At 39.9% G+C, this 27075-nt stretch overlaps 3 protein-coding genes across 6 annotated transcripts in view; 1 reads left to right on the top strand and 2 right to left on the bottom strand.

The window, feature by feature from the left end:
* LOC118966035 (butyrophilin subfamily 2 member A1) overlaps positions 1–5109 on the top strand; it is a 28737-nt gene extending 23628 nt beyond the window's left edge. For both annotated transcript variants that reach the window (XM_090181760.1, XM_090181755.1), the window contains exons 10-12: positions 2209–2229; positions 3702–3728; positions 4473–5109. In XM_090181760.1, the coding sequence (XP_090037886.1) occupies positions 2209–2229; positions 3702–3728; positions 4473–5002 (578 nt within the window). In that variant the 3' untranslated portion in view covers positions 5003–5109. The remainder of the gene's footprint in view (positions 1–2208; positions 2230–3701; positions 3729–4472) is intronic.
* A 7533-nt stretch (positions 5110–12642) lies between these two features.
* LOC118966040 (butyrophilin subfamily 2 member A1-like) overlaps positions 12643–27075 on the bottom strand; it is a 49172-nt gene continuing 34739 nt past the window's right edge. For all 3 annotated transcript variants that reach the window (XM_036987922.2, XM_036987937.2, XM_090181815.1), the window contains one exon: positions 12643–13739. Coding sequence is in view for 1 of the 3 variants with exons in the window: in XM_090181815.1 (XP_090037941.1) it covers positions 13699–13739 (41 nt within the window). In the remaining 2 variants the exon portion in view is untranslated. The remainder of the gene's footprint in view (positions 13740–27075) is intronic.
* The window catches only part of LOC149985682 (butyrophilin subfamily 1 member A1-like), an 89520-nt gene continuing 75984 nt past the window's right edge, over positions 13540–27075 (bottom strand). Inside the window, exon 20 of the transcript XR_016482390.1 lies at positions 13540–13739. The gene's annotated coding sequence lies outside the window, so the exon portion shown is untranslated. The remainder of the gene's footprint in view (positions 13740–27075) is intronic.

The raw sequence follows: 27075 nt of genomic DNA, 5'->3' as shown, positions 1-27075 counted from the left end.
TAGTTATAACATACTACTTTGACCCTGGCCCTGTGCAGTATGAACAGAGCTGTATGTGGTGGTAGTTATAACATAGTACTTGGACCCTGGCCCTGTGCAGTATAAACAGAGCTGTATGTGGTGGTAGTTATAACATACTACTTTGACCCTGGCCCTGTGCAGTATAAACAGAGCTGTATGTGGGGGTAGTTATAACATAGTATATTGACCCTGGCCCTGTGCAGTATAAACAGAGCTGTATGTGGTGGTAGTTATAACATAGTATATTGACCCTGGCCCTGTGCAGTATAAACAGAGCTGTATGTGGGGGTAGTTATAACATAGTATATTGACCCTGGCCCTGTGCAGTATAAACAGAGCTGTATGTGGTGGTAGTTATAACATAGTACTTGGGCCCTGGCCCTGTGCAGTATAAACAGAGCTGTATGTGGTGGTAGTCCTTAGTTATAATATAGTATATTGACCCTGGCCCTGTGCAGTATAAACAGAGCTGTATGTGGTGGTAGTTATAACATAGTACTTGGGCCCTGGCCCTGTGCAGTATGAACAGAGCTGTATGTGGTGGTAGTCCTTAGTTATAATATAGTATATTGACCCTGGCCCTGTGCAGTATGAACAGAGCTGTATGTGGTGGTAGTTATAACATAGTACTTGGACCCTGGCCCTGTGCAGTATGAACAGAGCTGTATGTGGTGGTAGTTATAACATACTACTTGGACCCTGGCCCTGTGCAGTATGAACAGAGCTGTATGTGGTGGTAGTTATAACATACTACACAGTATATTGACCCTGGCCCTGTGCAGTATGAACAGACGTGGTGAACAATGGGGATCCCAGGTCAGCCATGATGTGTGACTGTGTGGTATGGAGACCTGTGACAACCTGAGTGGTGGTGGGCACCAATTTGCTTTGAGTAACCTTCCCCATGGTATCTTCAGGCCTTCCCATTGCATTCAGGTATCGTTCATTAAATCATCTGATATGTTTCCCCATTTCTTGAGTGGCTTCCTACTCATGGAATACATTCATCTTAGCCACCGCTAACACTGTCACAGGGAACATTCATTTACAGTTGAGGAGCGCCACTAGTTCTACCTCCGGTCCGATGAAATGTTCGCCTCTTTACCTCCGGTCTGATGAGGGATGACGTTCATAAACCTTTCGTCAGCGTTCCATTCAGCAACGTTTTTTGTCAAATATAACGGCAATTCGTAATCCAGTCATGTGATGTCGCCATCAGACGCGCTTCCAAAGTAACTACAAAACAGGGAATCCAACGCTTCTATAGTGTAACAACAGAAATGTATTTGCCAGACAAAGGCCCCACAGGTAATTTCATAGGCTAGAAAACAAAAGAGTATATAGTAGAAGGTTTCTTAGTTCATGTAATAGTGATTAAAAAACTGTATTGTAACGCCTTACCTGAGTCCTAGCTAACCCATAATGCCAATGTTCTCAATTTGAATTATACACACGAGTGCCCTTTACTCACTTACTGGTTCCAAAACGAAACCCCTCTTTTGAAAAGGTTCTTCAAAGCACCCCTTAAGTCTACAAAGGTTCAAAATGAACTGACGGGCCTCCCAAGTGGCGCAGTGATCTAAGGCACTGCATCAGGCTAGCTGTGCCGCTAGAGATTCTGGGTTTGAGTCCAGGCACTGTCGCAGCTGGCCGAGACTGGGAGACCAATGGGGCCCAGCATCGTCCGGGTAGGGGAGGGTTTGGCCGGCAGGGATGTCCTTGTCCCATCGCGTACCAGCGACTCCTGTGGCGGGCCGGGCGCAGTGCACGCTGACACCGTCGCTAGTTCTACGGTGGTTCCTCCGACACATTGGTTCGGCTGGCTTCCGGGTTAAGTGGGCATTGTGTCAAGAAGCAGTGTGATTTGGTTGGGTTGTGTTTCGGAAGAAATTGAAAAAATGACCTTTGCCTCTCCCGAGTCCGTACGGGAGTTGCAGCGAGGAGACTAGACTGTAACTATCAACTGGGGAGAAAAAGGGGTAAAATACACAAAATAAAATACGACCTGATGGCAGAGTATAGGTTCTTAAATTAACCGTAAGGTTTAAAAAAAAAAAAATTTAAACCTTATATTATCCTAAAAGATCATACAGGAACAATATTTTTAGAGTGTAGACTAGAGAGGTAGCTAACACATGTTGATTCCCCCTCGTGTCTAATTGACTATATGTATGTGTTTATCTGTAGAAATCCTGACTTCTCAGCTGGGTAAGTATTAAGGCTTTGTTACCTACTGTATATGATGGCTTATAAATGTTAGCTTTGTCAATGGAGTTGAGTGGTGATGAGTGTGTGTGGACTGTACCTCCGACTATCAGTCGATACTTGTAAATTCTTAAACTCTTACCGTGAACCTGTTTGTCCTGTGTAATTGTGTTGCCTTTCTTTGTTTGCTGAAATCTGTAGTTCATTAAAGTAGCATTTTAGGGGACCTCTGCCAAAGGAGTTGTTGTGTGAAGGAGCAGCCCATCATTGCACGGCTGATTTAAAAAAAAAAAAAAACATTTGGCAGTGAACACCTAGACTAAAATGTTTAATAAAGAACTATGAATTAAACAATGTTTTTCCAAGGACTGCCCCTTTGAAGTAACATTGCAGTGAAGTAAAATAAATGGATGTAGTGATACTTTCTACCACCAGAGGGAGGCAAATACACGTTTATTTTACTGAGGATGTTGACATGGTCCTAGTAAGGTCTGGATGGTCTTCTGACTTATAAAACGGTGGGAAATCAAACAAAGAAGTCATGTAAACATAAACAAAGAAGTCATGTAAACATAAACAAAGAAGTCATGTAAACATAAACAAAGAAGTCATGTAAACATAAACAAAGAAGTCATGTAAACATAAACAAAGAAGTCATGTAAACATAAACAAATAAGTCATGTAAACTAATTCTAGTGCCTGTTTTCGGGAACTGTCAGCTTGTGGGCTCCCGAGTGACGCAGCGGTCTAAGGCACTGCATCTCAGTGCTAGAGGCGTCACTACATGGTTTGATCCCGGGCTGTATCCCAACTGGCTGTGATGGGGAGTCCCATAGGGCGGCACACAGTTGGCCTAGCGTCGTCCGGGTTAGGGGAGGTTTTGGCCGGGGTAGGCCCTCATTGTAAAATAAGAATTTGTTTCTTAACTGAATTGCATAGTTAAATAGAAGTTAAATAAAACAAATATTAGTTAATTATTGATGTTACTGAACTGCTGTATTTGAAGTACAACTCCCTTCTGCGCAGTTTCAATGATGTTGCTACGGCAACTCAAGCTGTTTCTACCATCCCTGACTATCCCATCAAACTATCAATCAGTTTCTTTTTCACTTTTTCACTTCTTCAGTCACATTCCTGTAGCCAAAAAAAACACATTTAGCTTCCTATCACATATTGAAAAGAAAAAGGTTTATGAATGAATTTATGGAGGGTTACTGTCAAAATGATTTATTATATATACTGTGCGTATACTGTATAACAAATGGGCTCTTGGTCTCCCCACCTTCCTGGCACTGTATGGGGTGTCAGATATGCCAGTGTTTCTCCCCATATGTTCACTAAGATTCAAATTATTATAGGTCTTCATAGTTTGAGGTCTGGGTTAAACAACACAAATGTGCACTTACAGTTGTTTGTGATATCCATCAGTATGTTGCTCATTTTCATAACCAACAGTCTCTTACTCTATATTTCAGATTTTGAAACCATCAGAAGACATGCAGGTGTGTTTTATACTCTGTGACATCCACAAATTAATACATACCATATGAAACGTAACATAATATACCAAATAGAGTGTCTAGGATTTACTTACAGAATAATAGTAGTGATGTCATTGTGTTTACCATAGTGTATTATACCACTGATGTTGATGTCATGATGTCATTGTGTTTACCATAGTGTATTATACCACTGATGATGATGTCATGATGTCATTGTGTTTACCATAGTGTATTATATCACTGATGTTGATGTCATCGTGTTTACCATAGTGTTTTAAACCAGTGATGTCACGATTTCATTGTGTTTACCATAGTGTATTATACCACTGATGTTGATGTCATGATGTCATTGTGTTTACCATAGTGTTTTATAACCAGTGATGTTGTCATTGTGTTTACCATAGTGTATTATACCACTGATGTTGATGTCATGATGTCATTGTGTTTACCATAGTGTATTATACCACTGATGTTGATGTCATGATGTCATTGTGTTTACCATAGTGTATTATACCACTGATGTTGATGTCATTGTGTTTACCATAGTGTATTATACCCACTGATGTCATGATGTCATTGTGTTTACCATAGTGTATTATACCACTGATGTTGATGTCATTGTGTTTACCATAGTGTATTATACCACTGATGATGATGTCATTATGTCATCGTGTTTAGCATAGTATATTATACCACTGGTGTTGATGTCATTGTGTTTACCATAGTGTATGTTTCTCTCCACAGTGGATGTGACTCTAGACCCTGATACTGCACATTGTAAACTTATCCTGTCTGATGACGGGAAACAAGTGAGACATGGAGAACTAGATCAGGTTCTCTCTGACAACGGGAAGAGGTTTACAAATTGGTCCTGTGTCCTGGGAAATGTGGGCTTCTCAGGGAAGTTCTACTATGAGGTGAAGGTGGAGGGGAAGACTGAGTGGACTTTGGGGGTGGTCATACAGTCCATCAATAGGAATGAGAGTTTTATACCAATGCCTAATAATGGATACTGGACTGTGGAGCTGAAGGATGGAGAGTGCACAGCTAATGCAGATTCCCCTCTCACCCTCTTACTGAGAGAGAAGCCCCTGAAAGTGGGGGTGTTTGTGGATTATGAGAAGGGACAGGTCTCCTTCTACAATGTGGAGGACAGGTCTCATATCTACTCTTTCACTGGCTGTACCTTCACTGAGAAACTCCATCCATTCTTCAACCCTGGTGGTTCAGATAGTATTCCACTGGTCGTCTGTCCTGTGGATGCCACTGACTGACTGTTTTAAATCAAACAAGGTGCAATTGTTATTTGTGAAATGCTTGTTACTCTACTAATGTGCAGTAAATATACTGTATATAATTTTAAAAAAAGTGCTGAACAAGTAGTTATATTGACAACGTCCGTCCTAGCTCGCTCATTTATGTCTTAATCGAAATTATGGATTGTCTCTTATCCGCTCCTCGTTCCCTTATGCCATAGTTTGTACATTTCAATTGTCAGTAGAAACCACATTTGTTTAAACAAGTCAGCCATATGAGCTATATTTTTTAAGAAGGCAGTAAATGAGGCTGATTTTTTTTTGTACCTTTTATTTAACTAGGCAAGTCAGTTAAGAACTCATTCTTATTTCCAATGACAGCCTAGGAACAGTGGGTTAACTGCCTGTTCAGGGGCAGACCGACAGATTTGTACCTTGTCAGCTCAGGGGTTTGAACTTGCAACCTTTCGGTTACTAGTCCAACGCTCTCACCACTAGGCTACTCCGTTTCACTGCCAGACATGGCTCCGCTGATAGCCAGGTGTAAGGTGTTGGGACTGCTGATGGGACTCTGCTGATGGGACTCTGCTGATGGGACTCTGCTGTTGGGACTCTGCTGTTGGGACTCTGCTGTTGGGACTCTGCTGTTGGGACTCTGCTGTTGGGACTCTGCTGTTGGGACTCTGCTGTTGGGACTCTGCTGTTGGGACTCTGCTGTTGGGACTCTGCTGTTGGGACTGTGCTGTTGGGACTCTGCTGTTGGGACTCTGCTGATGGGACTCTGCTGATGGGACTCTGCTGTTGGGACTCTGCTGATGGGACTCTGCTGATGGGACTCTGCTGTTGGGACTCTGCTGTTGGGACTCTGCTGATGGGACTCTGCTGATGGGACTCTGCTGTTGGGACTCTGCTGATGGGACTCTGCTGATGGGACTCTGCTGTTGGGACTCTGCTGATGGGACTCTGCTGATGGGACTCTGCTGATGGGACTCTGCTGTTGGGACTCTGCTGATGGGACTCTGCTGATGGGACTCTGCTGATGGGACTCTGCTGTTGGGACTCTGCTTTTGGGACTCTGCTGTTGGGACTCTGCTGATGGGACTCTGCTGATGGGACTCTGCTGTTGGGACTCTGCTTTTGGGACTCTGCTGTTGGGACTCTGCTGATGGGACTCTGCTGATGGGACTCTGCTTTTGGGACTCTGCTGATGGGACTCTGCTGATGGGACTCTGCTGATGGGACTCTGCTGATGGGACTCTGATGATGGGACTCTGCTGATGGGACTCTGCTGATGGGACTCTGCTGATGGGACTCTGCTGATGGGACAGCTTAATGTAGGTCCTGATAGTTTGTGGGCACCGTTTGTAACCGTTACCGTGCAATTAATGTATTGTTTAGTGTTGTGTTGTGTAGTGGCGTTGCTGGAATGCACAAGATTTACATGCTAAAATTGCAACTGGTTGTGTAACCTTTCTGCTGTGTGCTCCTACATTTAGGTAACAATACAGCAGCAGCACAAAATAAATGTGTTTTATATATTGATCATTTGATAATTAAATGTTCTGAAAGTGGGTTTAAAAATAGTTTCATCTCCATCATTGTATCAGACAGACTACAGTTTCATACAGACTACTATATCAGACAGACTACTGTTGTAGACAGACTACCCCATCAGACTACTGTATCAGAAAGACTAATGTGTCAGATAGAGTAGTCTGATAGAGTAGTCTATGAGTCAGACTACTGTATACGACAGACTACCCCATCAGACTACTGTATCAGAAAGACTAATGTGTCAGACAGAGTAGTCTGATAGAGTAGTCTATGAGTCAGACTACTGTATACGACAGACTAACCATCAGACTACTGTATCAGACATACTTTTATATCAGACAGACTACTGTGCTTCTACATCTGCATTGCTTGCTGTTTGGGGTTTTAGGCTGGGTTTCTGTATAGCACTTTGTGACACCCCAAACAGCAAGCAATGCAGGTGTAGAAGCACGGTGGCTAAGAAAAACTCCGTAGAAAGGCCAAAACCTAGGAAGAAACCTAGAGAGGAACCAGGCTATGTGGGGTGGCCAGTCCTCTTCTGGCTGTGCCGGGTGGAGATTATAACAGAACATGGCCAAGATGTTCAAATGTTCATAAATTACCAGTATTGGTCAAATAATAATAATCACAGGCAGAACAGTTGAAACTGGAGCAGCAGCACAGCCAGGTGGACTGGGTACAGCAAGGAGTCATCATGTCAGGTAGTCCTGAGGCATGGTCCTAGGGCTCAGGTCCTCAGTGAGAGAGAAAGAAAGAGAGAATTAGAGAGAGCATACTTAAATTCACACAGGACACCGGATAGGACAGGAGAAGTACTCCAGATATAACAAACTGACCCTAGCCCCACGACACATAAACTACTGTAGCATAAATACTGGAGGCTGAGACAGGAGGGGTCAGGAGACACTGTGGCCCCATCCGATGACACCCCCGGACAGGGCCAAACAGGAAGGATATAACCCCACCCACTTTGCCAAAGCACAGCCCCCACACCACTAGAGGGATATCTTCAACCACCAACGTACCATCCTGAGACAAGGCCGAGTATAGCCCACAACGATCTCCGCTACGGCACAACCCAAGGGGGGGGCACCAACCCAGACAGGAAGATCACATCAGTGACTCAACCCACTCAAGTGACGCACCCCTCCTAGGGACGGTATGAAAGAGCCCTAGTAAGCCAGCGACTCAGCCCCTGTTATAGGGTTAGAGGCAGAGAATCCCAGTGGAAAGAGGGGAACCGGCCAGGCAGAGACAGCAAGGGTGGTTTGTTGCTCCAGAGCCTTTCCGTTCACTTTCACACTCCTGGGCCAGACTACACTCAATAATATGACCCACTGAAGAGATGAGTCTTCAGTAAAGACTTAAAGGTTGAGACCTAGTTTGCGCCTCTCACATGGGTAGGCAGACCATTCCATAAAAATGGAGCTCTATAGGAGAAAGCCCTGCCTCCAGCTGTTTGCTTAGAAATTCTAGGGACAATTAGGAGGCCTGCGTCTTGTGACCGTAGCGTACGTGTAGGTATGTATGGCAGGACCAAATCAGAGAGATAGGTAGGAGCAAGCTCATGTAATGCTTTGTAGGTTAGCAGTAAAACCTTGAAATCAGCCCTAGCCTTGACAGGAAGCCAGTGTAGGGAGGCTAGCACTGGAGTAATATGATCAAATTTTGAGGTTCTAGTCAGGATTCTAGCAGCCGTATTTAGCACTAACTGAAGTTTATTTAGTGCTTTATCCAGGTAGCCGGAAAGTAGAGCATTGCAGTAGTCTAACCTAGAAGTTACAAAAGCATGGATCAATTTTTCTGCATAATTTTTGGACAGAAAGTTTCTGATTTTTGCAATGTTACGTAGATGGAAAAAAGCAGTCTTGATATGTTCTTCAAAAGAGAGATCAGGGTCCAGAGTAACGCCGAGGTCCTTCACAGTTTTATTTGAGACGACTGTACAACCATTAAGATTAATTGTCAGATTCAACAGAATCCCATGCCTTCCCATGTCTACACCTGGTTGAGCAGGTAGTCAGTCCTCTGTGTCTCGCTGACATTTCTTGATCGTTGTTGCTTGTAGAAAGTCCCGGTATTTCCCAATGGACATTATGAAATGTCCATGTGGGCTGTGCTATTTAGGTAAAACCTCTCGTTCTCTAAAACAGAGAATCAGTGAACATAAAAGTTCAATCAGGAGAAACGACAGGGATTATCCAGTCGCAGTACATTTTAATGACCTAAGGCATGACATTTCTACCTTTATATTTTGAAAGTTAAGATATCAGACAGGGGAGGAGATATTAATAATACTCTGAGTTAAAGGGGATGTTTTGGGATATTCACCCTCCAGACATTATTTCCTAAAGGTCTTAATGATGAAATACCTATGTATGTTATGTCGTGAATTTGAACATGCTCCTATTTAAGATTACTCTGTTTTTCGTATGATGTAACCAATGATTCATGAAAACTTGCTCGGTAGGTCTATGTCCTCATTGTGGTTTTACAGACGTGTTTAACACGTCTTATTTACACACTTTATTCAAATATTTATGAAATGTATATTGTTATATTTGGTAGCACTTGTTTTTCCTTCACCTCAACCCCTTTCGATGCGTGGAACGGATGTGGGTGGGGCTAGATCTGCATAAGGGTTAGGGTTAGGGTTAGGGTTAGGTCTGCATTAGGGTTAGGGTTAGGGTTAGGGTTAGGTCTGCATAAGGGTTAGGGTTAGGGTTAGGGTTAGGTCTGCATAAGGGTTAGGGTTAGGTCTGCATAAGGGTTAGGGTTAGGGTTAGGGTTAGGTCTGCATAAGGGTTAGGGTTAGGGTTAGGGTTAGGGTTAGGGTTAGTTCTGCATAAGGGTTAGGGTTAGGGTTAGGTCTGCATTAGGGTTAGGGTTAGGGTTAGGGTTAGGTCTGCATTAGGGTTAGGGTTAGGGTTAGGGTTAGGTCTGCATAAGGGTTAGGGTTAGGGTTAGGGTTAGGGTTAGGTCTGCATAAGGGTTAGGGTTAGGGTTAGGGTTAGGTCTGCATAAGGGTTAGGGTTAGGGCTAGGTCAGCATAAGGGTTAGGGTTAGGGTTAGGGTTAGGTCTGCATAAGGGTTAGGGTTAGGTCTGCATAAGGGTTAGGGTTAGGGTTAGGGTTAGGTCTGCATAAGGGTTAGGGTTAGGGTTAGGGTTAGGGTTAGGGTTAGTTCTGCATAAGGGTTAGGGTTAGGGTTAGGGTTAGGGTTAGGGTTAGGTCTGCATAAGGGTTAGGGTTAGGGTTAGGGTTAGGTCTGCATAAGGGTTAGGGTTAGGGTTAGGGTTAGGTCTGCATAAGGGTTAGGGTTAGGGTTAGGGTTAGGGTTAGGTCGGCATAAGGGTTAGGGTTAGGGTTAGGGTTAGGGTTAGGTCTGCATAAGGGTTAGGGTTAGGGTTAGGTCTGCATAAGGGTTAGGGTTAGGTTAGGGTTAGGGTTAGGCTAGGGTTAGGGTTAGGGTTAGGTCTGCATAAGGGTTAGGGTTAGGGTTAGGGTTAGGGTTAGGTTAGGTTAGGTTAGGGTTAGGGTTAGGGTTAGGGTTAGGGTTAGGTCTGCATAAGGGTTAGGGTTAGGGTTAGGGTTAGGTCTGCATAAGGGTTAGGGTTAGGGTTAGGTTAGGTTAGGGTTAGGGTTAGGGTTAGGTTAAGGTTAGGGTTAGGGTTAGGGTTAGGGTTAGGGTTAGGTTTGGGTTAGGGTTAGGGTTAGGGTTAGGTCTACATAAGGGTGCAAAAAAAATCATTAAATCACAAAAGCTGTGATGAAGGCGGTGAGGCCGATACGTAAGCTTATTAAAGATCAGTGATACTATCAAGAGCAGTGTGTGGTTTCCTTTATCTTTGGAAAATAAAATAGATGACCTACGCGGAAGATTAAACTATCAACGGGACATTCAAAACTGTAACATCTTATGCTTCACGGAGTCGTGGCTGAACGACGACACTATCAACATACAGCTGTCTGGTTATACGCTGTACCGGCAGGATACCAGCTGCGTCTGGTGGTGGAGGACTATGTATTTTGGTGAATAGCAGCTGGTGCACGATATCTAAGGAAGTTTCGAGCTATTGCTCGCCTGAGGTAGAGTATCTCATGATAACCTGTAGACCTCACTACCTACCGAGAGAGTTTTCATCTGTATTTTTTGTAGCTGTTTACATACTATCACAGTCAGAGGCTGGGACTAAGACAGCATTGAATGAGCTATATTACGCCATAAGCAAACAAGAAAACACTCACCCAGTGTCACGAGACTGGGTTTGTGAGGTAAGAATCAGGCGCAGAGAGTTCCACAGGGAAAAAGTGCACTTTAATATGGCACCAAAATCCAATGCCCAAAACACAGGGCGCGAAAAATACTGACCAACCCAAAACACAGGGTACACGGTCTGGAGTACGAACACACCCAACGACAACAACACGTAACACAAAATCAATCCCGCACAAAACAAGGGCGGGTTCACTAACCTTAAATAAGGAAGCCCATCAGAAAAACATAATTAGACACAGGTGCAACTAATAAGACAAAACAAACAGAAAAAGGAAAAGGGATCGGTGGCGGCTAGTAGGCTGGTGACGACAACCGCCGAGCACCGCCCGAACAGGCAGGGGAGCCAACTTCTAGTAGGCCGGTGACGACGACCGCCGAGCACCGCCCGAACAGGCAGGGGAGCCAACTTCTAGTAGGCCCGGTGACGTCGACCGCCGAGCACCGCCCGAACAGGCAGGGGAGCCAACTTCTAGTAGGCCGGTGACGACGACCGCCGAGCACCGCCCGAACAGGCAGGGGAGCCAACTTCTAGTAGGCCGGTGACGACGACCGCCGAGCACCGCCCGAACAGGCAGGGGAGCCAACTTCTAGTAGGCCGGTGACGACGACCGCCGAGCACCGCCCGAACAGGCAGGGGAGCCAACTTCTAGTAGGCCGGTGACGACGACCGCCGAGCACCGCCCGAACAGGCAGGGGAGCCAACTTCTAGTAGGCCGGTGACGACGACCGCCGAGCACCGCCCGAACAGGCAGGGGAGCCAACTTCTAGTAGGCCGGTGACGACGACCGCCGAGCACCGCCCGAACAGGCAGGGGAGCCAACTTCTAGTAGGCCGGTGACGACGACCGCCGAGCACCGCCCGAACAGGCAGGGGAGCCAACTTCTAGTAGGCCGGTGACGACGACCGCCGAGCACCGCCCGAACAGGCAGGGGAGCCAACTTCTAGTAGGCCGGTGACGACGACCGCCGAGCACCGCCCGAACAGGCAGGGGAGCCAACTTCTAGTAGGCCGGTGACGACGACCGCCGAGCACCGCCCGAACAGGCAGGGGAGCCAACTTCTAGTAGGCCGGTGACGACGACCGCCGAGCACCGCCCGAACAGGCAGGGGAGCCAACTTCTAGTAGGCCGGTGACGACGACCGCCGAGCACCGCCCGAACAGGCAGGGGAGCCAACTTCTAGTAGGCCGGTGACGACGACCGCCGAGCACCGCCCGAACAGGCAGGGGAGCCAACTTCCGCGGAAGTCGTGACACCCAGAGGCGGCGCTCCTAGTAGCCGGGGACTTTAATGCAGGGAAACTTAAATCCGTTTTACCAAATTTCTATCAGCATGTTAAATGTGCAACCAGAGGGAAAAAACTCTGAACCACCTTTACTCCACACACAGAGATGCGTACAAAGCTCTCCCTCGCCCTCCATTTGCTAAATCTGACCATAATTCTATCCTCCTGATTCCTGCGTATGAGATAAAATTAAACTTGAGACTTGGGACGACTACTTGAGACGGCCACTTGAGACTAGGGACGGCCACTTGAGACTAGGGACAGCCACTTGAGACTAGATACGGCCACTTGAGACTAGGGACGGCCACTTGAGACTAGGGACGGCCACTTGAGACTAGGGACGGCCACTTGGGATGGCTACTTGAGACTTTGGATGGCCACTTGAGACTAGGGATGGCCACTTGAGACTAGGGATAGCCACCTGAGACTAGGTGACAGCCACCTGAGACTTGGGGCAGCCATTTGAGACTTGGGATGGCCATTTTAGACTAGGGATGCGGTAGTACACTAGTCTATCTGTTGACAATGATGGAGATAAAACTCTTTTAATCACACTTTATTTGGAAAATGTTATAATCAAATGATACATTCATACACATGTATTTTGTGTTGCTGCTAAATTCTTACCTAAATATTGAAGCACACAGCAGAATGGATACATAACAAATACTGTTAGAAAACACAGAGAATAAAAATATGTAGCACATTCTCCTCAAGACAGAACAGTCCAAGGGACGGGTGAAAGACACGTCAAAGATTCGTCAAACATTGACAAGAAATCAGTGGTCTGGGATAGTCCAGTACCAGCAGGCGTTCAGAACCATCCAATTTATCTTTCAACATTCCTACCTTTACCTCTCTGTCCTATCCAATAAACAATCAACTGGCCCAGTCTACAACAACAACAAAGACTGACAGGAAATCTGAGGACTCATGTACAGGTAGCCTAGTGGTTAGAGGCAGGTAGCCTAGTGGTTAGAGTGTTGGACTAGTAACCAGAAGGTTGCAAGATTGAATCCCTGAGCTGAATCCCTGAGCTGTAAAAATCTGTCGTTCTGCCCTTGAACAATACAGTTAACCCACTGTTCCTAGGCCTTCATTGAAAATAAGAATTTGTTCTTAACTGACTTGCCTAGTTAAATAAAGGTTAAATAAACTCTCTCCTATTGCTAACTGTTTATACCAGCCTGGTTTGTTTTAAAACAGTCAGTCAGTGACGTCTACAGGACAGATGACCACTGAGAGACTATCAATAATACCAGGGATGAAGAATGGAGCGTTTCTCAGTGAAGGAGCAGAATGTGCTCTTTATTTTTTTAATAGGTCGGGCTTTGACCCCTGGTATCATATAAACACACATAAGACATGGAGGAATGTGGAGAATTGCAGGAAATCAGCTATAAAACAGCTAAAGAAATCTCTGCCCCCATGCAAAATGTGTAGAATTGCAGGAAATCAGCTTTAAAACTGCAACATGTTCTCGTCGCCAACAAGAGGGGTGTGAACAGTTTGCGTGGGGTTGTGAGTTGGGGGGTTGATACTACGCTGATTCTCCATCTGATCCTTTGTCACCTAGGAAATGTGTGTCACCGGTCCGTCTCAAATAGGACTTGAGTATCCCTGGTCTAGAGTCACATCCTCTGTGGAGAGAAACATACATTATTAACACAATGACATCAACATCAGTCGTATAATACACTATGGTAAACACAATGACATCAACATCAGTGGTATAATACACTATGGTAAACACAATGACATCAACAATAGTGGTATAATAAACTACGATAAACACAATGACATCAACATCAGTGGCATAATACACTATGGTAAAGACAATGACATCATGACATCAACATCAGTGGTATAATACACTATGGTAAACACAATGACATCATGACATCAACATCAGTGGTATAATACACTATGGTAAACACAATGACATCATGACATCAACATCAGTGGTATAATACACTATGGTAAACACAATGACATCATGACATCAACATCAGTGGTATAATACACTATGGTAAACACTATGACATCATGACATCAACATCAGTGGTATAATACACTATGGAAAACACAATGACATCATCATCAGGGGTATAATACACTATGGTAAACACAATGACATCATCATCAGTGGGTATAATACACTATGGTAAACACAATGACATCAACATCAGTGGTATAATACACTATGGTAAACACAATGACATCAACAATAGTGGTATAATAAACTACGGTAAACACAATGACATCAACATCAGTGGCATAATACACTATGGTAAACACAATGACATCATGACATCAACATCAGTGGTATAATACACTATGGTAAACACAATGACATCAACATCAGTGGTATAATACACTATGGTAAACACAATGACATCATGACATCAATATCAGTGGTATAATACACTATGGTAAACACAATGACATCATGACATCAACATCAGTGGTATAATACACTATGGTAAACACAATGACATCATGACATCAACATCAGTGGTATAATACACTATGGTAAACACAATGACATCATGACATCAACATCAGTGGTATAATACACTATGGTAAACACAATGACATCATGACATCAACATCAGTGGTATAATACACTATGGTAAACACTATGACATCAACATCAGTGGTATAATACACTATGGTAAACACAATGACATCAACATCAGTGGTATAATACACTATGGTAAACACAATGACATCAACATCAGTGGTATAATACACTATGGTATACACAATGACATCATGACATCAGTGGGTATAATACACTAAGGTAAACACAATGACATCAACATCAGTGGTATAATACACTATGGTAAACACAATGACATCATGACATCGACATCAGTGGTATAATACACTATGGTAAACACAATGACATCAACAATAGTGGTATAATGCACTATGGTAAACACAATGACATCATGACATCAACATCAGTGGTGTAATACACTATGGTAAACACAATGACATCATGACATCATGACATCAGAGGGTATAATACACTATGGTAAACACAATGACATCATGACATCAACATCAGTGGTATAATACACTATGGTAATCACAATGACATTATCATCATCAGTGGTGTATTACGCTATGGTAAACACAATGACGTCATGACATCAGTGGGTATAATACACTATGGTAAACACAATGACATCATGACATCAACATCAGTGGTATGATACACTATGGTAAACACAATGACATCAACATCAGTGGTATAATACACTATGGTAAACACAATGACATCAACATCAGTGGTACAATACACTATGGTAAACACAATGACATCATCATCAGGGGTATAATACACAATGGTAAACACAATGACATCATCATCAGTGGGTATAATACACTATGGTAAACACAATGACATCAACATCAGTGGTATAATACACTATGGTAAACACAATGACATCATGACATCAACATCAGTGGTATAATACACCATGGTAAACACAATGACATCAACATCAGTGGTATAATACACTATGGTAAACACAATGACGTCAACAATAGTGGTATAATAAACTACGATAAACACAATGACATCAACATCAGTGGCATAATACACTATGGTAAACACAATGACATCATGACATCAACATCAGTGGTATAATACACTATGGTAAACACAATGACATCATGACATCAATATCAGTGGTATAATACACTATGGTAAACACAATGACATCATGACATCAACATCAGTGGTATAATACACTATGGTAAACACAATGACATCATGACATCAACATCAGTGGTATAATACACTATGGTAAACACAATGACATCATGACATCAACATCAGTGGTATAATACACTATGGTAAACACAATGACATCATGACATCAACATCAGTGGTATAATACACTATGGTAAACACTATGACATCAACATCAGTGGTATAATACACTATGGTAAACACAATGACATCAACATCAGTGGTATAATACACTATGGTAAACACAATGACATCAACATCAGTGGTATAATACACTATGGTAAACACAATGACATCATGACATCAGTGGGTATAATACACTAAGGTAAACACAATGACATCAACATCAGTGGTATAATACACTATGGTAAACACAATGACATCATGACATCGACATCAGTGGTATAATACACTATGGTAAACACAATGACATCAACAATAGTGGTATAATGCACTATGGTAAACACAATGACATCATGACATCAACATCAGTGGTGTAATACACTATGGTAAACACAATGACATCATGACATCATGACATCAGAGGGTATAATACACTATGGTAAACACAATGACATCATGACATCAACATCAGTGGTATAATACACTATGGTAATCACAATGACATTATCATCATCAGTGGTGTATTACGCTATGGTAAACACAATGACGTCATGACATCAGTGGGTATAATACACTATGGTAAACACAATGACATCATGACATCAACATCAGTGGTATGATACACTATGGTAAACACAATGACATCAACATCAGTGGTATAATACACTATGGTAAACACAATGACATCAACATCAGTGGTACAATACACTATGGTAAACACAATGACATCATCATCAGGGGTATAATACACAATGGTAAACACAATGACATCATCATCAGTGGGTATAATACACTATGGTAAACACAATGACATCAACATCAGTGGTATAATACACTATGGTAAACACAATGACATCATGACATCAACATCAGTGGTATAATACACTATGGTAAACACAATGACATCAACATCAGTGGTATAATACACTATGGTAAACACAATGACGTCAACAATAGTGGTATAATAAACTACGATAAACACAATGACATCAACATCAGTGGCATAATACACTATGGTAAACACAATGACATCATGACATCAACATCAGTGGTATAATACACTATGGTAAACACAATGACATCATGACATCAACATCAGTGGTATAATACACTATGGTAAACACAATGACATCATGACATCAACATCAGTGGTATAATACACTATGGTAAACACTATGACATCATGACATCAACATCAGTGGTATAATACACTATGGAAAACACAATGACATCATCATCAGGGGTATAATACACTATGGTAAACACAATGACATCATCATCAGTGGGTATAATACACTATGGTAAACACAATGACATCAACATCAGTGGCATAATACACTATGGTAAACACAATGACATCATGACATCAACATCAGTGGTATAATACACTATGGTAAACACAATGACATCAACATCAGTGGTATAATACACTATGGTAAACACAATGACATCATGACATCAACATCAGTGGTGTAATACACTATGGTAAACACAATGACATCATGACATCAACATCAGTGGTATAATACACTATGGTAAACACAATGACATCATGACATCAACATCAGTGGTATAATACACTATGGTAAACACAATGACATCAACATCAGTGGTATAATACACTATGGTAAACACAATGACATCAACATCAGTGGTATAATACACTATGGTAAACACAATGACATCATGACATCAGTGGGTATAATACACTATGGTAAACACAATGACATCAACATCAGTGGTATAATACACTATGGTAAACACAATGACATCATGACATCGACATCAGTGGTATAATACACTATGGTAAACACAATGACATCATGATATCAACATCAGGTGTATGATACACTATGGTAAACACAATGACATCAACAATAGTGGTATAATGCACTATGGTAAACACAATGACATCATGACATCAACATCAGTGGTGTAATACACTATGGTAAACACAATGACATCATGACATCATGACATCAGAGGGTATAATACACTATGGTAAACACAATGACATCATGACATCAACATCAGTGGTATAATACACTATGGTAATCACAATGACATTATCATCATCAGTGGTGTATTACGCTATGGTAAACACAATGACGTCATGACATCAGTGGGTATAATACACTATGGTAAACACAATGACATCATGACATCAACATCAGTGGTATGATACACTATGGTAAACACAATGACATCAACATCAGTGGTATAATACACTATGGTAAACACAATGACATCAACATCAGTGGTACAATACACTATGGTAAACACAATGACATCATCATCAGGGGTATAATACACTATGGTAAACACAATGACATCATCATCAGTGGGTATAATACACTATGGTAAACACAATGACATCAACATCAGTGGTATAATACACTATGGAAAACACAATGACATCAACAATAGTGGTATAATAAACTACGATAAACACAATGACATCAACATCAGTGGCATAATACACTATGGTAAACACAATGACATCATGACATCAACATCAGTGGTATGATACACTATGGTAAACACAATGACATCATGACATCAACATCAGTGGTATAATACACTATGGTAAACACAATGACATCAACATCAGGCGTATAATACACTATGGTAAACACAATGACATCAACAATAGTGGTATAATAAACTACGATAAACACAATGACATCAACATCAGTGGCATAATACACTATGGTAAACACAATGACATCATGACATCAACATCAGTGGTATAATACACTATGGTAAACACAATGACATCATGACATCAACATCAGTGGTATAATACACTATGGTAAACACAATGACATCAACATCAGTGGTATAATACACTATGGTAAACACAATGACATCAACAATAGTGGTATAATAAACTACGATAAACACAATGACATCAACATCAGTGGCATAATACACTATGGTAAACACAATGACATCATGACATCAACATCAGTGGTATAATACACTATGGTAAACACAATGACATCATGACATCAACATCAGTGGTATAATACACTATGGTAAACACAATGACATCGTGACATCAACATCAGTGGTATAATACACTATGGTAAACACAATGACATCATGACATCAACATCAGTGGTATAATACACTATGGTAAACACTATGACATCATGACATCAACATCAGTGGTATAATACACTATGGAAAACACAATGACATCATCATCAGGGGTATAATACACTATGGTAAACACAATGACATCATCATCAGTGGGTATAATACACTATGGTAAACACAATGACATCAACATCAGTGGTATAATACACTATGGTAAACACAATGACATCATGACATCAACATCAGTGGTATAATACACTATGGTAAACACAATGACATCAACATCAGTGGTATAATACACTATGGTAAACACAATGACATCAACAATAGTGGTATAATAAACTACGATAAACACAATGACATCAACATCAGTGGCATAATACACTATGGTAAACACAATGACATCATGACATCAACATCAGTGGTATAATACACTATGGTAAACACAATGACATCATGACATCAACATCAGTGGTATAATACACTATGGTAAACACAATGACATCATGACATCAACATCAGTGGTATAATACACTATGGTAAACACAATGACATCATGACATCAACATCAGTGGTATAATACACTATGGTAAACACAATGACATCATGACATCAACATCAGTGGTATAATACACTATGGTAAACACTATGACATCATGACATCAACATCAGTGGTATAATACACTATGGAAAACACAATGACATCATCATCAGGGGTATAATACACTATGGTAAACACAATGACATCATCATCAGTGGGTATAATACACTATGGTAAACACAATGACATCAACATCAGTGGTATAATACACTATGGTAAACACAATGACATCATGACATCAACATCAGTGGTATAATACACCATGGTAAACACAATGACATCAACATCAGTGGTATAATACACTATGGTAAACACAATGACGTCAACAATAGTGGTATAATAAACTACGATAAACACAATGACATCAACATCAGTGGCATAATACACTATGGTAAACACAATGACATCATGACATCAACATCAGTGGTATAATACACTATGGTAAACACAATGACATCATGACATCAATATCAGTGGTATAATACACTATGGTAAACACAATGACATCATGACATCAACATCAGTGGTATAATACACTATGGTAAACACAATGACATCATGACATCAACATCAGTGGTATAATACACTATGGTAAACACAATGACATCATGACATCAACATCAGTGGTATAATACACTATGGTAAACACAATGACATCATGACATCAACATCAGTGGTATAATACACTATGGTAAACACTATGACATCAACATCAGTGGTATAATACACTATGGTAAACACAATGACATCAACATCAGTGGTATAATACACTATGGTAAACACAATGACATCAACATCAGTGGTATAATACACTATGGTAAACACAATGACATCATGACATCAGTGGGTATAATACACTAAGGTAAACACAATGACATCAACATCAGTGGTATAATACACTATGGTAAACACAATGACATCATGACATCGACATCAGTGGTATAATACACTATGGTAAACACAATGACATCAACAATAGTGGTATAATGCACTATGGTAAACACAATGACATCATGACATCAACATCAGTGGTGTAATACACTATGGTAAACACAATGACATCATGACATCATGACATCAGAGGGTATAATACACTATGGTAAACACAATGACATCATGACATCAACATCAGTGGTATAATACACTATGGTAATCACAATGACATTATCATCATCAGTGGTGTATTACGCTATGGTAAACACAATGACGTCATGACATCAGTGGGTATAATACACTATGGTAAACACAATGACATCATGACATCAACATCAGTGGTATGATACACTATGGTAAACACAATGACATCAACATCAGTGGTATAATACACTATGGTAAACACAATGACATCAACATCAGTGGTACAATACACTATGGTAAACACAATGACATCATCATCAGGGGTATAATACACAATGGTAAACACAATGACATCATCATCAGTGGGTATAATACACTATGGTAAACACAATGACATCAACATCAGTGGTATAATACACTATGGTAAACACAATGACATCATGACATCAACATCAGTGGTATAATACACTATGGTAAACACAATGACATCAACATCAGTGGTATAATACACTATGGTAAACACAATGACGTCAACAATAGTGGTATAATAAACTACGATAAACACAATGACATCAACATCAGTGGCATAATACACTATGGTAAACACAATGACATCATGACATCAACATCAGTGGTATAATACACTATGGTAAACACAATGACATCATGACATCAACATCAGTGGTATAATACACTATGGTAAACACAATGACATCATGACATCAACATCAGTGGTATAATACACTATGGTAAACACTATGACATCATGACATCAACATCAGTGGTATAATACACTATGGAAAACACAATGACATCATCATCAGGGGTATAATACACTATGGTAAACACAATGACATCATCATCAGTGGGTATAATACACTATGGTAAACACAATGACATCAACATCAGTGGCATAATACACTATGGTAAACACAATGACATCATGACATCAACATCAGTGGTATAATACACTATGGTAAACACAATGACATCAACATCAGTGGTATAATACACTATGGTAAACACAATGACATCATGACATCAACATCAGTGGTGTAATACACTATGGTAAACACAATGACATCATGACATCAACATCAGTGGTATAATACACTATGGTAAACACAATGACATCATGACATCAACATCAGTGGTATAATACACTATGGTAAACACAATGACATCAACATCAGTGGTATAATACACTATGGTAAACACAATGACATCAACATCAGTGGTATAATACACTATGGTAAACACAATGACATCATGACATCAGTGGGTATAATACACTATGGTAAACACAATGACATCAACATCAGTGGTATAATACACTATGGTAAACACAATGACATCATGACATCGACATCAGTGGTATAATACACTATGGTAAACACAATGACATCATGATATCAACATCAGGTGTATGATACACTATGGTAAACACAATGACATCAACAATAGTGGTATAATGCACTATGGTAAACACAATGACATCATGACATCAACATCAGTGGTGTAATACACTATGGTAAACACAATGACATCATGACATCATGACATCAGAGGGTATAATACACTATGGTAAACACAATGACATCATGACATCAACATCAGTGGTATAATACACTATGGTAATCACAATGACATTATCATCATCAGTGGTGTATTACGCTATGGTAAACACAATGACGTCATGACATCAGTGGGTATAATACACTATGGTAAACACAATGACATCATGACATCAACATCAGTGGTATGATACACTATGGTAAACACAATGACATCAACATCAGTGGTATAATACACTATGGTAAACACAATGACATCAACATCAGTGGTACAATACACTATGGTAAACACAATGACATCATCATCAGGGGTATAATACACTATGGTAAACACAATGACATCATCATCAGTGGGTATAATACACTATGGTAAACACAATGACATCAACATCAGTGGTATAATACACTATGGAAAACACAATGACATCAACAATAGTGGTATAATAAACTACGATAAACACAATGACATCAACATCAGTGGCATAATACACTATGGTAAACACAATGACATCATGACATCAACATCAGTGGTATGATACACTATGGTAAACACAATGACATCATGACATCAACATCAGTGGTATAATACACTATGGTAAACACAATGACATCAACATCAGGCGTATAATACACTATGGTAAACACAATGACATCAACAATAGTGGTATAATAAACTACGATAAACACAATGACATCAACATCAGTGGCATAATACACTATGGTAAACACAATGACATCATGACATCAACATCAGTGGTATAATACACTATGGTAAACACAATGACATCATGACATCAACATCAGTGGTATAATACACTATGGTAAACACAATGACATCAACATCAGTGGTATAATACACTATGGTAAACACAATGACATCAACAATAGTGGTATAATAAACTACGATAAACACAATGACATCAACATCAGTGGCATAATACACTATGGTAAACACAATGACATCATGACATCAACATCAGTGGTATAATACACTATGGTAAACACAATGACATCATGACATCAACATCAGTGGTATAATACACTATGGTAAACACAATGACATCGTGACATCAACATCAGTGGTATAATACACTATGGTAAACACAATGACATCATGACATCAACATCAGTGGTATAATACACTATGGTAAACACTATGACATCATGACATCAACATCAGTGGTATAATACACTATGGAAAACACAATGACATCATCATCAGGGGTATAATACACTATGGTAAACACAATGACATCATCATCAGTGGGTATAATACACTATGGTAAACACAATGACATCAACATCAGTGGTATAATACACTATGGTAAACACAATGACATCATGACATCAACATCAGTGGTATAATACACTATGGTAAACACAATGACATCAACATCAGTGGTATAATACACTATGGTAAACACAATGACATCAACAATAGTGGTATAATAAACTACGATAAACACAATGACATCAACATCAGTGGCATAATACACTATGGTAAACACAATGACATCATGACATCAACATCAGTGGTATAATACACTATGGTAAACACAATGACATCATGACATCAACATCAGTGGTATAATACACTATGGTAAACACAATGACATCATGACATCAACATCAGTGGTATAATACACTATGGTAAACACAATGACATCATGACATCAACATCAGTGGTATAATACACTATGGTAAACACAATGACATCATGACATCAACATCAGTGGTATAATACACTATGGTAAACACTATGACATCATGACATCAACATCAGTGGTATAATACACTATGGAAAACACAATGACATCATCATCAGGGGTATAATACACTATGGTAAACACAATGACATCATCATCAGTGGGTATAATACACTATGGTAAACACAATGACATCAACATCAGTGGTATAATACACTATGGTAAACACAATGACATCATGACATCAACATCAGCGGTATAATACACTATGGTAAACACAATGACATCAACATCAGTGGTATAATACACTATGGTAAACACAATGACATCAACAATAGTGGTATAATAAACTACGGTAAACACAATGACATCAACATCAGTGGCATAATACACTATGGTAAACACAATGACATCATGACATCAACATCAGTGGTATAATACACTATGGTAAACACAATGACATCAACAACAGTGGTATAATACACTGTGGTAAACACAATGACATCATGACATCAACATCAGTGGTGTAATACACTATGGTAAACACAATGACATCATGACATCAACATCAGTGGTATAATACACTATGGTAAACACAATGACATCATGACATCAACATCAGTGGTATAATACACTATGGTAAACACAATGACATCAACATCAGTGGTATAATACACTATGGTAAACACAATGACATCAACATCAGTGGTATAATACACTATGGTAAACACAATGACATCAACATCAGTGGTATAATACACTATGGTAAACACAATGACATCATGACATCGACATCAGTGGTATAATACACTATTGTAAACACAATGACATCATGATATCAACATCAGGTGTATGATACACTATGGTAAACACAATGACATCAACAATAGTGGTATAATGCACTATGGTAAACACAATGACATCATGACATCAACATCAGTGGTGTAATACACTATGGTAAACACAATGACATCATGACATCATGACATCAGAGGGTATAATACACTATGGTAAACACAATGACATCATGACATCAACATCAGTGGTATAATACACTATGGTAATCACAATGACATTATCATCATCAGTGGTGTATTACGCTATGGTAAACACAATGACGTCATGACATAGGTGGGTATAATACACTATGGTAAACACAATGACATCATGACATCAACATCAGTGGTATGATACACTATGGTAAACACAATGACATCAACATCAGTGGTATAATACACTATGGTAAACACAATGACATCAACATCAGTGGTACAATACACTATGGTAAACACAATGACATCATCATCAGGGGTATAATACACTATGGTAAACACAATGACATCATCATCAGTGGGTATAATACACTATGGTAAACACAATGACATCAACATCAGTGGTATAATACACTATGGTAAACACAATGACATCAACAATAGTGGTATAATAAACTACGATAAACACAATGACATCAACATCAGTGGCATAATACACTATGGTAAACACAATGACATCATGACATCAACATCAGTGGTATGATACACTATGGTAAACACAATGACATCATGACATCAACATCAGTGGTATAATACACTATGGTAAACACAATGACATCAACATCAGTGGTATAATACACTATGGTAAACACAATGACATCAACAATAGTGGTATAATAAACTACGATAAACACAATGACATCAACATCAGTGGCATAATACACTATGGTAAACACAATGACATCATGACATCAACATCAGTGGTATAATACACTATGGTAAACACAATGACATCATGACATCAACATCAGTGGTATAATACACTATGGTAAACACAATGACATCAACATCAGTGGTATAATACACTATGGTAAACACAATGACATCAACAATAGTGGTATAATAAACTACGATAAACACAATGACATCAACATCAGTGGCATAATACACTATGGTAAACACAATGACATCATGACATCAACATCAGTGGTATAATACACTATGTTAAACACAATGACATCATGACATCAACATCAGTGGTATAATACACTATGGTAAACACAATGACATCATGACATCAACATCAGTGGTATAATACACTATGGTAAACACTATGACATCATGACATCAACATCTGTGGTATAATACACTATGGTAAACACTATGACATCATGACATCAACATCAGTGGTATAATACACTATGGAAAACACAATGACATCATCATCAGGGGTATAATACACTATGGTAAACACAATGACATCATCATCAGTGGGTATAATACACTATGGTAAACACAATGACATCAACATCAGTGGTATAATACACTATGGTAAACACAATGACATCATGACATCAACATCAGTGGTATAATACACTATGGTAAACACAATGACATCAACATCAGTGGTATAATACACTATGGTAAACACAATGACATCAACAATAGTGGTATAATAAACTACGGTAAACACAATGACATCAACATCAGTGGCATAATACACTATGGTAAACACAATGACATCATGACATCAACATCAGTGGTATAATACACTATGGTAAACACAATGACATCAACATCAGTGGTATAATACACTATGGTAAACACAATGACATCATGACATCAGTGGGTATAATACACTATGGTAAACACAATGACATCAACAATAGTGGTATAATAAACTACGGTAAACACAATGACATCAACATCAGTGGCATAATACACTATGGTAAACACAATGACATCATGACATCAACATCAGTGGTATAATACACTATGGTAAACACAATGACATCAACATCAGTGGTATAATACACTATGGTAAACACAATGACATCATGACATCAACATCAGTGGTATAATACACTATGGTAAACACAATGACATCATGACATCAACATCAGTGGTATAATACACTATGGTAAACACAATGACATCATGACATCAACATCAGTGGTATAATACACTATGGTAAACACAATGACATCAACATCAGTGGTATAATACACTATGGTAAACACAATGACATCAACAATAG

This window comes from Oncorhynchus mykiss, chromosome 1 (assembly GCF_057628025.1).
Source record: "Oncorhynchus mykiss isolate SJ-2025 chromosome 1, ASM5762802v1, whole genome shotgun sequence".
NCBI classification, from domain to species: Eukaryota; Metazoa; Chordata; class Actinopteri; order Salmoniformes; family Salmonidae; genus Oncorhynchus; species Oncorhynchus mykiss.
Note: the sequence above shows the minus strand (reverse complement) of the source record. Positions and strands in the feature narration are given on the sequence as shown.